The 15719-nt window shown below is 33.6% G+C and overlaps 2 protein-coding genes across 2 annotated transcripts; both read right to left on the bottom strand.

Annotated features, from left to right (window-relative positions):
- On the bottom strand, positions 1–2473 carry LOC113227042. Its single transcript, XM_026459911.1, has 2 exons — positions 2117–2473; positions 1–964 (listed from the first exon to the last, which is right to left on the bottom strand). Exons 1-2 carry the CDS (start codon positions 2355–2357, stop codon positions 693–695), a joined length of 513 nt encoding a protein of 170 aa, XP_026315696.1. The 5' UTR covers positions 2358–2473; the 3' UTR covers positions 1–692.
- Positions 2474–12671: 10198 nt separating this feature from the next.
- Positions 12672–15719, bottom strand: LOC113227186. The gene is made up of 3 exons (XM_026460071.1): positions 15590–15719; positions 14154–14326; positions 12672–13239 (listed from the first exon to the last, which is right to left on the bottom strand). Exons 1-3 carry the CDS (start codon positions 15699–15701, stop codon positions 13072–13074), a joined length of 453 nt encoding a protein of 150 aa, XP_026315856.1. The 5' UTR covers positions 15702–15719; the 3' UTR covers positions 12672–13071.

Below are 15719 nucleotides of genomic sequence, written 5' to 3'. Positions count from 1 at the left end.
CAAACTAGGGGAATAATCCGGTTTCGCTCACTTTCCGGTAACCGATTTCAATAAAATTGGCAAATCTATTTAATTCCACAAACTTGTGAGGTCGGGTTTTTTTTAACAAAAAAGTTACAATTATACTGTCTCGACAATCTTGAAAATTCTTTAAAAGAAATCAGTGCTTTCTTCCTTGAAGGTATATTTTGCATAAACGACTTCTCTATTCCATTCACGTAGCAGATATAGCAGTAAATGCTACGTAGTATAAATCTATATCACTGACAGTTAATGTTGTAATACGTATGCTTAGACGTGATTCACTTTTACACGACCTGGAGAAAGTACACCAAACCGGCAAGCCAAGTTTTTTTTTAAATTCCAATGAATTTTGGTTCAGCATTTCATCTTGGATGAGAACATATTATATAACTATATTTTATAGTTATTACAACTATTTACTATGTTGTGTAAACTATGACGTAGAAAAAACATATTTTAAAGCTTGGTACAACAACTTTTAAATAAGGTAAATAGCTTAACGACACCGACATTGTAAGATTTGGTGTCCGGAATTAAAACTGACCTGTAGGCATTGACCTACTGCAGGACAGATTTTCTTGATGAAATGTTTTACTACAATATAGCACATTAATATTCAGTCTAGAACCACAATTTTAGAGAAGCTAGCTAATACTGTTTTAGAACAGTCAGTTAACGTATGCACCATATTCCATTCCGTGTTTTTGATAACCATAGTGAATATTCGCTATGTCTGGATCGTTTCGTCCTTTAACAGCATTATGATTCTTGAACGCGTTAAGGAGAATCAGACCAAGGGCTAGTTTTCCCACCATGAGAGATTTGAAGAGCATAAACTTGAGCATACTGAGGAAAAAGGGCACGATAGTTGACTGGATAAGGAATGGGATTATGAACATAGGTAAAATTCGCTGCATTAGCTTCTTCTGTTTGCCTCGACCTGAAATTGAAAAGAAAACTTGTTTAAAATATGAACACTAAAATAAATCGCGAGTATTTTTTTTCCAAACAAACCAACGTCTCGGGCCCTTTACAGGTCTCATGGTTACTGCTAACTGAGATAATAAAGTCATCAACCAGTTATATCTAATATTTATGCAAACCACCCACAGAAATCTAAATATTTAGATATTTAGATGTATCTAAATATTTAGATTTCTGTGAAACCACCCTAATTTTCATTATATTTACTAATTAAATACCTTATTTTTAAATTTTCTAAAAACCATTCCAGTTAACACTACATGCTTTACAAATTATTTTATTTTAGCAGTATGAATTTTTATTAAATTAAATTGATTATTACTAAAATAAATTTAAAAACGCACATTCTGATAAAAAATTAAATTTTAAACATAATAACTAGAAAGTAATCCATGAAATCGGGTTCCAAGTCCACCAGTGTTGTCCATTAAATCGAAATTTAAGCGCATTAATGTAATTGTGTCGCACATCGCGAGACTGTAATTATAAACACCTGTTTACTTTCTACTGTTCAGATTGGTTAGATGACTTAATAAGCATTACCTATACACTTGCCATAGAACAGACGTTACTGCTCTGATTATTTCGTACCTACTTACGCGTTTCTCCGCTCTCTCGTTCAATAACAATTTTATTGGAATGCCTTTGCGTAGCTTGGTTTGTTTCGGGAAGAGTTTTATGCTGAGTTTTTGTTTTCTGTGACAGACGAATAACATTTTTTGCGCTGTCTAAATCAAATAAGTATTCAAATATTCTATTCAAATTAGCAATTTTCACTGGTCTTTTATTGATTTGAGATTAACACTAATCTTAGTTTCGTGAGGATTTTGCGTGCACTTGAATTTACATTAGTTATTGATTTTTTTAAATTTATACTTAGTAAGCTAAGTCAAATCGATGAAAGACTAACATAAGGCTAGGCCTAAATTTGGGAACAAATAGAAATTTGGGAATGTGAGAGGATACCGTGAAAGAACCCATTATAAAATGAGTAGACGTTGCGCTTCTAACATAGTCATCAAGAAACTACAAATAATAAAACAAATTTAGGGCATACATACGTAGGTAGAAACCTATTTATAGAGGTTTTTAATTGTAATAAACTTACCTGTTTCAACATCCTTGCCGGTATTAATTTCCAAAGACAACATTTTTCTGTCGCGGTCTTCACTTTTTGGAATTTTCACTGACACTCCGTCAAACAGTTCGATTTTTTTATTGTCTAAGACATCGTCCTCTAGTACAGATGGTAGAGGTTCACTTTGATTTACAGAAGCAGCACTGACGGTTATCAGAAGCGATAAGGCAACACAAACGCAAAGAGCCCGCGGCACGTGCAGTGCGTTCATTTTGCCGGTCACTTTGTGTTTGTTCGTGAGCTCGAGCCCCTCCAATCAAGATAGCTCCAAACCAGAGCGAATGTAACGCTTTAGCGAATTCTACATACAGTCATTCTGCATACACCGGTTGGAATTTTGCATTTACTATGTGTACTAAATACATACTATATTATATAACAATTATCCTTGTTACGGCGTTTCTTTAATGCGTTTGTTACATTTTAAAGATGTTCTGGCTTATTAAACCATTTGTACTGACTTGAATAGTTTGATGAACTGAGTAGAAGCATGCAATGGGATTAAAAAGTTATTAATATCATTACATGCTTAGTGCTAAGAGATATTAAATAGAGAAACCGCCCAATGCGAGTCGAATTCTTGCACAAAGTGTCCCATACGCAATTTATTTATAAGGGTCAAGCAATAGCAAGATTCAATTAACATAAAATTTGATGTCAATACAATTTTTAGTTTTATTTCTTTTAATAAATAAAGGAATGTTTCCTTTAAGTAAAAATTTCTATCTCCAGTATTTAGAGTACTTTCCCTCCAGGTGGCATTACAAATTTCCACCCTGTATATTATATATATTTAAATACCCAAATTATTAAATTTGAGTTTAGAGCGTTACTTTTTATGGACGGGCCTCAGTGTGAGGCGTGTCGCTTGCGACCAGGCTCACGACTGGTTCGTCCCGTCATTGGGTATATTTAAAAGAAAACAATTCATACGGAACAGCGAATCAATTGCCAATTTCTAAACAATTAATAATTATAATAGTGCAATTTAGAAATGTTCCTATCCTTCGTGCTTTGCTTACTAGTTTAGTCCATAGTCCATTCGATAGTTTTCATATATACGTACATTATATATGGGTGCGTGAAAACGGGACGGAATATTTCTTACGTGTTTCATTGCAGTGAAATAAACAGGTGTTTCGTATGTGGTATTGTGATAGGAAGCCACTAGAGTCCAGGTTCTTTGTCTTTGTGAATAAATTAGACACAAGTTTGTTTTGTTCAAAACAAATGAACTTGTAAAAGTTACCTATGTGGTAGGTGATCTATCACCTACCACACGTATGTTGGATGAATAAAATATTATAAAAATATCGTACATTAATATTACATTAGTCTTCATATGTCTAGGTTAATCGTACGCCTATGTAATCATATGCCCAGATGATCGACGGTAATAGTGGTATCGAACCCTTCGCCTCTGATAACTATTTGTGCCCCGCATTACACTCAAATTCATTTTGTCTTGGCGTAAATGACTAACAACTATGAAGCAACGACTCGTATTAAAAATACCAGCGATATTTTTGTAGATTTTTACAAGCATAATATACAGTATTACACCAATCTACTTATATGTCATTTATTGAAGTTCGACAATCCATGTAATTATTAATTGAATTCCATGTGCAAGAACAGTTTTCTTAATTTTTCTTTCATTACTGTTTACTTCTAGTAAATTATGTAAGGTATTTGAAGATGATTAATTAAATTCCTTGAAAGTGTTTAAAGCCTTGAACTCAATAGGTGAACAAGTGCAAGCGAAAAGTCTTGCAAAACTGGTTAGAAAACGATGCCTCCCACGATTAAAGATCAGCTGTATGGTAGCCTCCAAGTCGCTTTGACTGGGTTTCACTACCCCTTTCAATAAACTTTCTCATGATCACGAATCTTTGCTTTGTTGTATTCCTTTGGTACTTTTCTATATTTAGTAGAATACTCTAATATTGGAAATATCAGAGCCGAATGGTTTATACTATTCATAACTTACACTTAAGGTTTAACCACCTTAAGTGAGGTTTTACTTAATGTTTGAGCACATAATAGAATGACGTAATGCTATAATGTATCTTCATCGTTTTCAGTGCCTTTAATTTTCTTTAGGACTTAAGAACAATTTGCGTTGCATCGTATTATGCTACGTAGAGATAATTGTTTATTGTAAGAGTAGTATGCAGCTCGCATCAAAAATTAACTACAAACACTTTTAAAGAATCACGCAGCTCTACATTTTGGCCTTTCACTGGCCAATCATTTTGTATAAACCAAATTTCATTTTAAAACTGTCGTAAGTTCGTAACTCTTTTTTTTTGTAAACAATTATTATAATCCAACTAAGATGAAAAGATACTGATAAGGATAAAGATAATGATATTACATTTAATTATTCTAGAACATTGTATAATAACACCTAACGCATTATTAAACTAATGTAACTCCACGAAAACAATAGCATAATCGTTCATTTATATTCCCATGGCTTTCATATGTGTTTGCGAAGAAACAGTAGAATTGTCAAGCAAAAGTGACGACAGTATTATTTGCTAATTAGATATATTTCACAAGCATATTTCACAAAATCGAAAGTTGCATTATTATTGTTACTTTTAATGGAAAAACTAAAATCATTTTGCTATAGCTATTTTGAAGTAAAAGTTTGTAATTTAACTACCTGCAATGCAGGTGTATTATGTTGTCTAATTATTTTAAACATGCAACGCTTATGTATAAACCTATCAATTATATTAAATAGAAAAAACATGTTGTATCGTATTCAATATTTATATTTTATTGACTAGGCGCATATTCCAGCTTATTAGTATGTATTCGTTGAGAAATGAGTATAATATGAATAATAGAAGCGACGCAATTTAATTTAATGAAATGCAGCACGCTCTTTGAAGATTCCAAAGCAGAAGAAACACAATAATTTTATTTATTAAAACCTTAACAGCCATGATAGCATGCACATGGTAACATGACAACTGGAATCATAATAAAAAGCGTGGTATTAAATTTAGGTGTATCTATTTTGAAATAGATAGTTTACATAATGTTTACTTGAATATATCTTCAAAGTAGAATGCTGACTAAAAATTGTATTAACGCATATAGATGCATGGCGAATTTGACGTTGACAGCACATTCTTCAAAGTTTAATTCTAGAAGATTGGAACCCATACACACACACACACACACACACACACACACACACACACACACACACACACACACACACACACACACACACACACACACACACACAAACGCGCGCGCGCTTACACACGCACGCACGCCATTTGATTTTATTGCTCCTAATTTGATACACATTGTTTACTAAATGTTTATTTATTTTTCAGGGATAATAAACAATTGTACATGGTATGTTTACATTCAGTGTTGGTTAATTCTAACATAAGTACAAATACAATCAACGACATTATCCACAAATGAGTAATGTTAACAGTAGCATTTAAAATATGTTAGTAATTTTGTACACTGTCGGTACAGCCCATGTAAATTTACATTATGCGTAAATAATTACTTCAATTTATATGCAGCGAGCTTCCTACATATAAATTGAAGTTGCTATAAAAATTTTGCGCATCAGTTACCATTCCAGGAAACGAGCCGACTACCTACCACAAAAGAATATCCTCGTTATATTATTAGTATATTACAAATACATGTTTGAATATCTGTCGTGGTGTTAAGGGAAATATGCATTTCATTTCAAATAATGCCGAGTGTCAGAATATTTTCAAGTAGGTACCTATTGATATAAATTGATATAGACTCAAAAGCACGCGTTTTAATTCAATAACTATTTGAAATGTCGGTGTTATACTAAATGGTGTAAAGTTGAATATAAATTGTAAGTGTAAAGTGAGCCTCGACTGGCTTGAATCTACTTCTACCTATTAGCAGCACCCAGCATAATTAAACACTCAAGTGAAATAAAAAACGAGAAAGATAGAAAGTGAAATCTTATTTCATAACAAAAAACGCAGGTGTAGACATTATGTGGTATATTATAATGTTAGATTATAGGCTATTACAAAACATAATGTGACGAGTAAATTATATACGAAGAAGATCAGTGATCATTTTGTAATTGTATGTAATATTTGCCTGAATAAACAAATTAAAGTTTTGATTATATTCGCTTCATAAAAGAGATAATTTTTTGACCGTTACAGCCAAGCCAGGAGCGGTAATTGCGTAAAATATATTATTACGTAACATCAACCTGCTGCCCTCTGCCCCTCTGATATTTGCGATTTAAAGATCTGAGTGGTACTGCAACTGAAGCGTGTCGCTTTTACACGTGCACCAATATCAATCAGTGAGACTTTATTTCACTCCTAGGAACATTGTAGGAATAACTCGAATGTAATAAGGAAGACTAATCTTAACTCGCTCTCATACAATAGGCATCAACGGTATGCAAAGTTGTAATTTTTTTTGGAACACTGAATCTTTATTTCATTTTGTCTTTATACGATATTATGTTTGCGTAGTCAGATTTTTTGTTATTTAGTACTGAACCCCACTTACTAAATCAGTATTATGTTAATATCCATAAAAGTTGATTAAAGATGCACGTAATCTTAGCATTTCCATTATAGACGTTTTCGTATTTTTGTTCTGTTGGTACCTAAAAACCGAAAAGGAAATGTTAAAGATTAATGATACCAGAAGTCGCCGAACGTCATCACCGGTCTTAGGCCACTGTTAACGTGCCCGCCATACTCAAGCCAAACGGCATGACGCGAACTGACGGCAAACACCCGGACCGAATGACTCTCATCCCTTGGAGTATAGGCCAGACACTGGTGTGAGACGCCACGTATGCTGACACACTTGCCCCATCCCGTCTTCAGCACACCAGCAAGAGAGCTCGCTCCGTAGCTGAGCTGGCATTATCTTGGGCACATTGCCGCGGGGAACCAATTTTATTCATATAATTTAATCCTAGTTTTACTTTCTAGTATTTAAACTTTTATTGTACCTTACCTGTATATTCCAACTTATTGTGTAATAAAATGTTAGAAGTACGTATACTAATATTAGAAGTATAAGCACTTGGATTTGAAATTTTTAACATTTATGTCCGGGGAAAACCAAGTTAAAACACAAAATTATTTAAAGTAGGTCAGATCTAGGTGGTATACGCAGTTTGCGCAGTATCCCCGTCATTGATTTTATTTTACTAGAACACTCTTTCTCTAACTCTCTAATCTTCTCACTCTGTAGTACCCTAGTATGGTGCGCTTGAGTCGGGAATTTTATTGATATGTAGCTTGAAAAACGTTGGACTAGAATAACCAGTTTCGTGAGTTGTACAAAAATTACATGAATCGCACATCAGTTTATTACGTAACGAATTTAAATAATTCACTTTCTCCCTTTCCATCCCACGGCGATGGCGTACCATAACACCGACGATTAAATTTAAAAACTTACTTATTTAAATATAAAATTTTAGAGGTTCATACTTTCCTTCGTGATGTTCTTATTTTAATTGCGGTTTTTCAAGTCTCTTTTTAAGTTCTTTAAAAATTTTTGGTACATTAACAAACTAAAAACCAAACTAAGGCACAAAACAAGAACGTTATATCGTTTTACGCCAACCTTGCTCAGTGCTACAGCTTTGTGCCTTTTGCGGTTGAAATCTTGGGTTCCTGGGGCCCAGCGAAACTTCTAGCGAACGAGTTGTCGGATCGCCTTGTAGAAGCCTCCGGTGACCACAAGTCTAGCAGTCATTTCCGCCAAAGATCCAAAGAAGTTTAGCAATTCAAAGGGGAAATGTTGCCAGTCCTGGGACGATACCCCAGGGTACGGCCCTAGATGCATTTTTTTACATAAAAACTTTTCTACTTATAAATTTTATATTGTAATGTCTTTTCTTAACTTTAGTGAAATATGTACAATATTATCATGATAATTATCAAAGAAGATAAACATTATGTTGTTTTTCATTTTTCTTATATTTGGCATCAGGCCAATTGCCTAAATGATTGGAGCCAAGTAAGTAATATTTTTTTCATCTCTCTAGCTCGGGAAGGCTTTCTTTCTCATTACAAATCTGCGCGCAAAAGCGTTTTTTCCACGCAAGCGTGGGAAAGGTTTCCAAAATTCCGCACACACAAAGCACATGGTCCGAAAAAACTCGGAATCGAAACCAAAGCTTTGTAAGTGGGGAAAAACACCGAAGTATATTGAGAGAGATTTTTGTGCGATATGGTAGTTTTTTGCTATATCTATTTAAAGCATATTCGCAACCGCTTTCACGTTATGCTGTCGTTTACAATGTTGTAGAGAAAGCACGTGTATTATTTAGATACATTTATTTCCATATTCAATTCAAAATATAAATATTTAGGTTTAAGATATTATAAAAAAACGAGGTATGTGATAAAACTTAAGAAAAGGTTGTTTTTATGAACTGGAAACCCTGCGCGAAACCGAATTAAATCCCTAGTTTGCCATCCTTAGAGGACAAATGTTTTTTACAAATTTAAAATGGGATCAATACTAAGGTACCCTCTTTCCAACAAAAAAAAAAATCATCATAATTGCTTCACAAATGCCGAAGTAAAATACAGGCGAATTGAGAACCTCCTCTTTTTTTAAAGTCGGTTAAAAATTGACACAATTTTTCATGCTCTCAAAATATACAGTATGATGAAGGATTAATAATTGAAATTTCATAATTTAATTATATAAAAGTTTTCCGTAAAGCTTTTTATGACATAAATATCTTAATATGACTGTCTAAAGTCAGTCTGTTATAATATAGAAGAATACACGCAGAATAAACTGAGCAAAATAAGCTCTTTCTGAAAATTATAAATATTATCCAATAGTTCAAGCTAAGAACATGAGTCATAGAAAGTGCTGAAGGTACACTGTAAACCTAGATTAGGTCAAATTACGATCATACTGTGAGACTCTGTACGTCGAATCCTGAACACAATCTGAAAGAATTGAAACTACAGGCGATCAATCGGATATCATCTGAAATTAAATTTGAAGTCAAATTATCATTTATTCCATAGTTAAAATTTTATATTTGGAAACGTCGTTTTTTAATCCACTGTATGTTGACTTCCCTGAGAAGAATGACCAAGAAACTCTAAGGATTGCTCTTTTCAAATAAACTTAAATGCTATGAAAATACACTTTGCATCATATTTGTGTGAAATGTAGAATAGTCTCTTTATGCATCTTTATCTAACCCGTAGTCGTCGATTATGTACTATGACTGTTTAATTAAAATACTTTTAAACTGAGGAAATTATTATCCTATTAAATGCTCCGGAATCTTATTGTAAAAACATATACAGTTCCCCATAAAATAATCGTTTACCTTAGTTAAACGAAATCGTGGTGCCATGAGTTTGGACTTAGTTCTAAGGTTAATATTATGGATATGCACTAAAGGTGCACTGAGTAACAAATCAGCCGAGAGAGACAAAATTATTACTAAAGAACTTAAGTAGCTACATGGTCAAGGGTGCAATAATGCTTGATTTATGCAATCAAGTCTGGATAACCGGTAGTTGCGTCACTGACTGGAACTACTAATAATTGAATTTCGTTTCTGATTGGAACTACTGGTTTCACTACCAAAGAAAACGTGATTGTGTGATTATAAGTTATTTTAAGAATTATTATTACACAGCACTGCTTATATCTCATGAACAGAATAACTCTGTAATCATCGGCTAATCACAATCGTTCTCCAATAGCATATAGTGAGCAAGCGAGATTCGAGAAAGTCAAAGTACACGAGAACAAATCGGAAATATAAGGCAAGTAATTGAGAAAAACCGAGACTTCAATGCCCCGTAATTTAGTAGCAGTAGACCGCCTCGTAAAAGAGTTCGTCCAGGGGAGTGAGTACCTTACCTATTTCTGCCGACAAGCAGTAATCTCAGCATTACTATGTTTCGGTTTTCAAGGCTAAGGATGCTGGTAAAATTATAGGGACTTGTCAACTTATGTCTCAGGGTGAGTGGCCGAGTGCCCCTCCTCAGGTCTTTGCGATTTAAAGCTCTGATTGGCACTGCAACTGTTATGGATAGACGTGTAGCTTAACATCAGGCGCACGACTTGTTCGTTCCGTCACTAGATATTATTTAAAAAAAACCGTGATCACTATATATTTTATCAATAACTCAAATGCGTTTTATTGCATAAGGTGGGATCATCTGCGAACCATGCCACGGGAGATGAACAATATAACCTCTGGGATCTTTAAAACGAGATACGACCGGGATATATCTCTTCTATTCTTTCTATTTAACATATGTGCTGAATATATTAAAATAATGCGAAAAGCCTGTGCCTGAAAAATGCTTAGAGAAATACAATAGAAAATAGCATTTTTGTCGCGGGCGTAAAGATAGCTAACCTAAGATACGATGACGATACTAAATTTCTTGCTACATCGGAGATGGAACTTGCTGAAATATTTAGTATTTTTATTTATTTAAACTTAATTGCGCATAAAAATAGTCCAAATAGCAGACTTAATGCCATTAGGCATTCTCTACCAGTTAACCGGAGAGCTGGGTTCAAAAGAATTAACAGGGGTGCATAACATAGTAATTAAAACAGATAGGAACAAGTTTATAAATAATTATGATATATAGTTTAAACACAATATAAATATAATACATAAATATGACTAATTAGAGTATAATTCGAGAGTGGACTGGTAGGTTTTACTACAAGATCTTCATAGTCTATGAGAATCGGTCACTTTCAAACGAAACGGAAGGTGTTACATAACGCGACGAATAACTTTCAAGGACTCAACCTTCAGCAACGAAAAACACGAATAAGATGTAAAAGTATCATGATTTGCTATAATAGTAATAGTGACTCTTAATACTCCCAAAACCTTTGAATTTTGTAATTGTGAAAATTGATTTTTATTCTACCGAAAACGGTGATTAGATTAATTACACCTTGAGTCACGGGGTCACAAAGGTGTTTTATTAGAATAAAGGCTTTAAATCAGATTATAATACGAGGGTGGACTGGTAGGCTTTAACTATTAACTAGACAAACGTCAAAAAGTACCTTGATACCTTTTTTTTTTTTTTTTGAGATCAAAGTCACGGCTGTTTCGCAGAAATGACACTGAAGTACAAACAAACTGATGAAACTGACACTTGAAAAATCTACAATTTTGTATTTGATCATATAGGCTCCAAGCTGCAATGTGAGCATTACTGATTTTCGATTTTGAATAGTACCTAAGGGTGCTGGTGAAATTACACACACGTGGGACTTTTCAACTTTAGTCTCAGGGTGGCGGGCGCAGTGCCAATGCCCCTAAGATCTTTGCGATTCAAAGCTCCGAGCTACATTGCAACTGTTATAGACAGAAGTGTCGCTTACCACGAAGTGCAATTGTTTGTTCCCTCACTTCGTATCATACAAAAATAAGATATAAAGTATAAATACTTGAGGAATGTTGAGAATCCTACGCAGATCATTGACTTAAACATCCGTAGAGAGAGCTGGTTTTCACGGTCTGATTCTACCAGCTATACGAACAAGTCATACATTATACTCGCTTATTATTCTAAGATACTCGCACACACAATAACTGCCAGTTGTACATAAAAACCATTTTGATACGAAAACATGATTCGAAATATATTAGGTACAAATTACAGAAAAAAGAGTTTGAAACATCATAATGTTTCATAATGTCGTGCTCAAATACAGGAACGCACGAAGTGTTATCAAGTCAGTAAAATGTTTTTATTATACATTTTACTGATTGATATTATGTATACGAGACCTTTGCCCAGCAGTGTGACATAATAGGTTAATAAAAAAAATGTAAACGAGTATGGCCTACCGGTGTATCTAAGAAAATGGTCTAAAGGTCTTCAGACACTGTGAAATAATTATACCAAACAAGCACCATCAACAGAAATTTGAAATTACGTTCCAAGTAATTCATTATTTAAAGGTTCGTATTTTTTATTGATTTGATTTTCAGCCTATTCCAAAATGTTACATAAATAGAGAAAGCACAAGCCTAAATGTTTATTTACTAAAACAATTTGGTATGACTATAACAACTTGGTTGGTTGGTACAATAAATCATTATACCTATACTAGAGGTTACTCGGTTATGAGAAAGTTAATGTTGGTACATACTACATAATGGTTGGTTTATTTTTAGTCTTGTTAACTTTAATGACAACGCTATTATATAACCAAACGTAATAGCAATAAAAAGGCGGTGTAACTACGAGTATGTCCTATTTATACTCCGCAATCGAAGAAAAATAAAATAAATAAAACAGATGGATAGGATGATCAAACCATTGTTTTTTTATAGACAGGCATATTTATTATAAATTAAACCTTAAATTTGATAGAGTGAAAATTTTGGAATAAAATTATTTATTTATTAAAAATAATATTAAAATAAATAGATAATTAAAGTAATAACACGTCGTCTGCCTCCCACAATATTATTACCTATATGCGAGAAACCGACGAAGTTTTTATCTAAGTTAATATTATTGTTCGTTTTTCCTATGGATTTAATTATGTATGTGATACAATTATGTCACTTAAATTTATAAATGCACGTTCTGTGGCTAGCTTTTCATCTAAGCTCCTGAGGTAGTTAATCGCATTAATGATACGACTAATTTTCGACACTTTACATACTAAGAACTGTAGGGCCCGTGTATTGAAGTGTTATTTATCGTTTGATTTAGACATTATACAATGAATATTACTTGAACTGCGTTTAAGTGGTTTCCCAATGTTGTATAATGTATCTTGTGATTTTTATCTGAACTTATGCTTCGGTGGGTTCATTTGAACTTTATACCGCGTCATAAAATTATTACTGTTTCTGTAGTTGAATTTGCGCCGTGTTTCTAATCAGATATAACATGCTCGTTGTCGGATCTGGCCCATGGGGAAAGAACTGGCGCAGGAGCAGGGACGGGCCAGGCTGCAGGTATAGGAGCAGGTAGAACTTCTGCGCGGGGCAGAAATACAGGTGCTGCAGGCGCCGCCGCCGCGAAGAAAAATCGAGATACTGCCTGTGGAAACATGAAGATTATACGTCTCTCAAAACACTATTGATTTTGTTCAACATTGAAAGCAAAAATAAGAAGGAAATAAAAAGGAAATTATTGTAACAATCAATTAAGAACAAAAAATAAAAGAAAATGGTATGCCACAATCGTAATCAATGGAGACAAACAGGACTCCTTCCATTAGAAGAGATATAGTGGCAAAAGTAATTCATCCCCTAGTTTGCCACCCTTAGAGGTGCAATATTTTCTTCAAATTTAAATGGAACTACGCTGAGGTATCCTCTTTCCAATAAAAAAATTATCGATATATAATACCGATTTTGATTATATCGATATATAATCAAAATCGGTTCACGAATGCCATGAGTTAACGCGTAACGTACATACAAAAAAATGCAGTCGAATGAGAACCTCCTCATTTTTTTAAGTCGGTTAAAAAAGTACTAAAAGTCCAGTGTTTTTATTGTTCAACCATTGTATTAAAGCCATTGACTTACAATTATATGGACGTCGGGTCCGCGCTAAAAAGTGTCCGAACTTATAGGGCGTTAAAATCGTATACAGAGCGTCATTCACGCTTTAGTCTTCGTTTGTTCGACTGACAGCGAAGCAAGCAAAATTAGACAGTACTGCGATGACATTACAATTTAAATTCAACGTTTTAGCTTTTTCATATTCCTTTACATGTCATTACGTTTAAATAGGTTGACTTGGGACATTTTTTTCGTGGTTTTTGTATTAGACCCGTCGTCCATTTATTTGTAAGTCAATGATTAAAGCGTATAAAACTGACATGTCTAAGAAGGATGTTCGAATTAACTTTAATTTACCAAAAAGAAATCACTTCCATATATCTCTCTTACCCAGTATTATTATCGATTTTAATGAAAAATGAAAAATAAGTAAGTGTTATTTACCTGACTGACAGCAACAATAAGTAACATAACTCCAATAGCGAGGTTTTTTACGGAAATGACTGCGAGAGCCATGAGCAGTGTGGAGATGACTCCCAGTGTGAACATCACCGGTAGAAAAATGAATGAGAGCCGCTTGAGTGCATTGTGACCGAACGTACGGCCGACGCTCGTGTCTGGAATTATAATGGAAAAGTAATGGAAAAGTAAATGTATAAATATCGAGTTCTTAGGTTTTTGACATTGGAAATGAAACTTATTTTTCGGATCTGAAATGGTATTATATGATATAATGGTATAGATTTGTTTGTTTATTATTATGAAATCAACGTTTAGGGCTCTTTACGGGTCACGTGGTTACGGCTCATACAAATGATATTAGTTATCAGCTACAATGGATAGGTAATTGTCATCACCATCCCTTCCAAGCCCCTGAGGAAAATTTCTCAAGTCCTAAGACCCGTGAAATGTAACATCTCGTTACGGGATGCTGGGGTTTATAAGTTTGACTGTGAGACTTCCCTTACGTGGGACAAACGAAATGAAGCATTTCTCCTTGTGTTCAGGGCAATTACGAAACGTCATGGATAAACCACAGATATATAAAACAAGGGAATAAATATACACATTTAACATTTAATGAAGTTGATCAAAGCCCAGGTAGTCGTAGAAGTTCGTTTTGTACCCAAGATGCTGTGAGTGCCATGCACTAAATAAATAATCGATATTGTAGGTAGAATCTATCCATTTTTTTTCTTTTAATTTGTTTTGTTGGTTTTTGCCTCGTATAGTGTTTTCTTGTACCTATACTTAAATAACAAACTTTTAATATCTTGTATAAATCTTGTTATAGAAGCGTATACGTTGCACTTAAAATAAATTTGAGACTTGGTAATGTCAAAAAAAAGAAATTATTTTAGTTTCTTGTAAAAATACAATGTATATACTAGGTTAGATTTTTTATTCCTAACAATCAAAGTTTATGTAAATTTTGCACAATTGATAATTTTTTCTTAAAAATAATCATTTTGGTTTAGTAATTTAGTTACCTTCGTACTGTAAACCAATCTACTGTCTTGTAAATAAGCATTGTTAATCGATATAAGCATTACTGCTTTTAACTTTACATAATAAGGAAATATCATCCATGAGTTACAGATAACTACCATTTCATATTCAATATCTTCTAGTATATATAAGTTATAAAAATGGACTAAGAATTATTAAAAAATTTATACCAAATGTGCATTGTCTTTTGGGAGCAGGTGTAGAAATAACAAAAATCATAACTGTAATAAATCATTATTAAAAGTCATACAGATTTATACGCATTATGAAACCGTTCTTTAGGCAGTAGTTAAATAATATTAAGTTTAAAAAAGAAATATACTGTAAAATTGTCGTGAATCTTGTGTCAGATAAGAACATAAATATTTTACCTTTTCCCAAAATCTCCAAAATCTGCGGCTTACTAATATCATCTTCGCACTTCGTGATCGCTACAAAAACTGCGAGATACGCTAAAGTAAGCACTGTGAATTTCTGGCACATATTGTTTACTATTGATTT

This window comes from Hyposmocoma kahamanoa, unplaced genomic scaffold (assembly GCF_003589595.1).
Source record: "Hyposmocoma kahamanoa isolate Upper Pololo Valley unplaced genomic scaffold, ASM358959v1 202, whole genome shotgun sequence".
NCBI classification, from domain to species: domain Eukaryota; kingdom Metazoa; phylum Arthropoda; class Insecta; order Lepidoptera; family Cosmopterigidae; genus Hyposmocoma; species Hyposmocoma kahamanoa.
This window is presented reverse-complemented; position numbering and strand designations above follow the sequence as displayed.

Excerpts from the sequence above, each read along its gene's own strand:
- LOC113227042 (XM_026459911.1), bottom strand. The coding sequence starts at position 2,357 with ATGAACGCACTGCACGTGCCGCGGGCTCTTTGCGTTTGTGTTGCCTTA. Across the intron at positions 965-2,116 it reads CGGCAAGGATGTTGAAACAG|GTCGAGGCAAACAGAAGAAG; the intron begins GTAAGTTTATTA and ends TTTCAATTTCAG.
- LOC113227186 (XM_026460071.1), bottom strand. The coding sequence starts at position 15,701 with ATGTGCCAGAAATTCACAGTGCTTACTTTAGCGTATCTCGCAGTTTTT. Across the intron at positions 14,327-15,589 it reads TTTGGAGATTTTGGGAAAAG|ACACGAGCGTCGGCCGTACG; the intron begins GTAAAATATTTA and ends TTATAATTCCAG. Across the intron at positions 13,240-14,153 it reads TTATTGTTGCTGTCAGTCAG|GCAGTATCTCGATTTTTCTT; the intron begins GTAAATAACACT and ends ATGTTTCCACAG.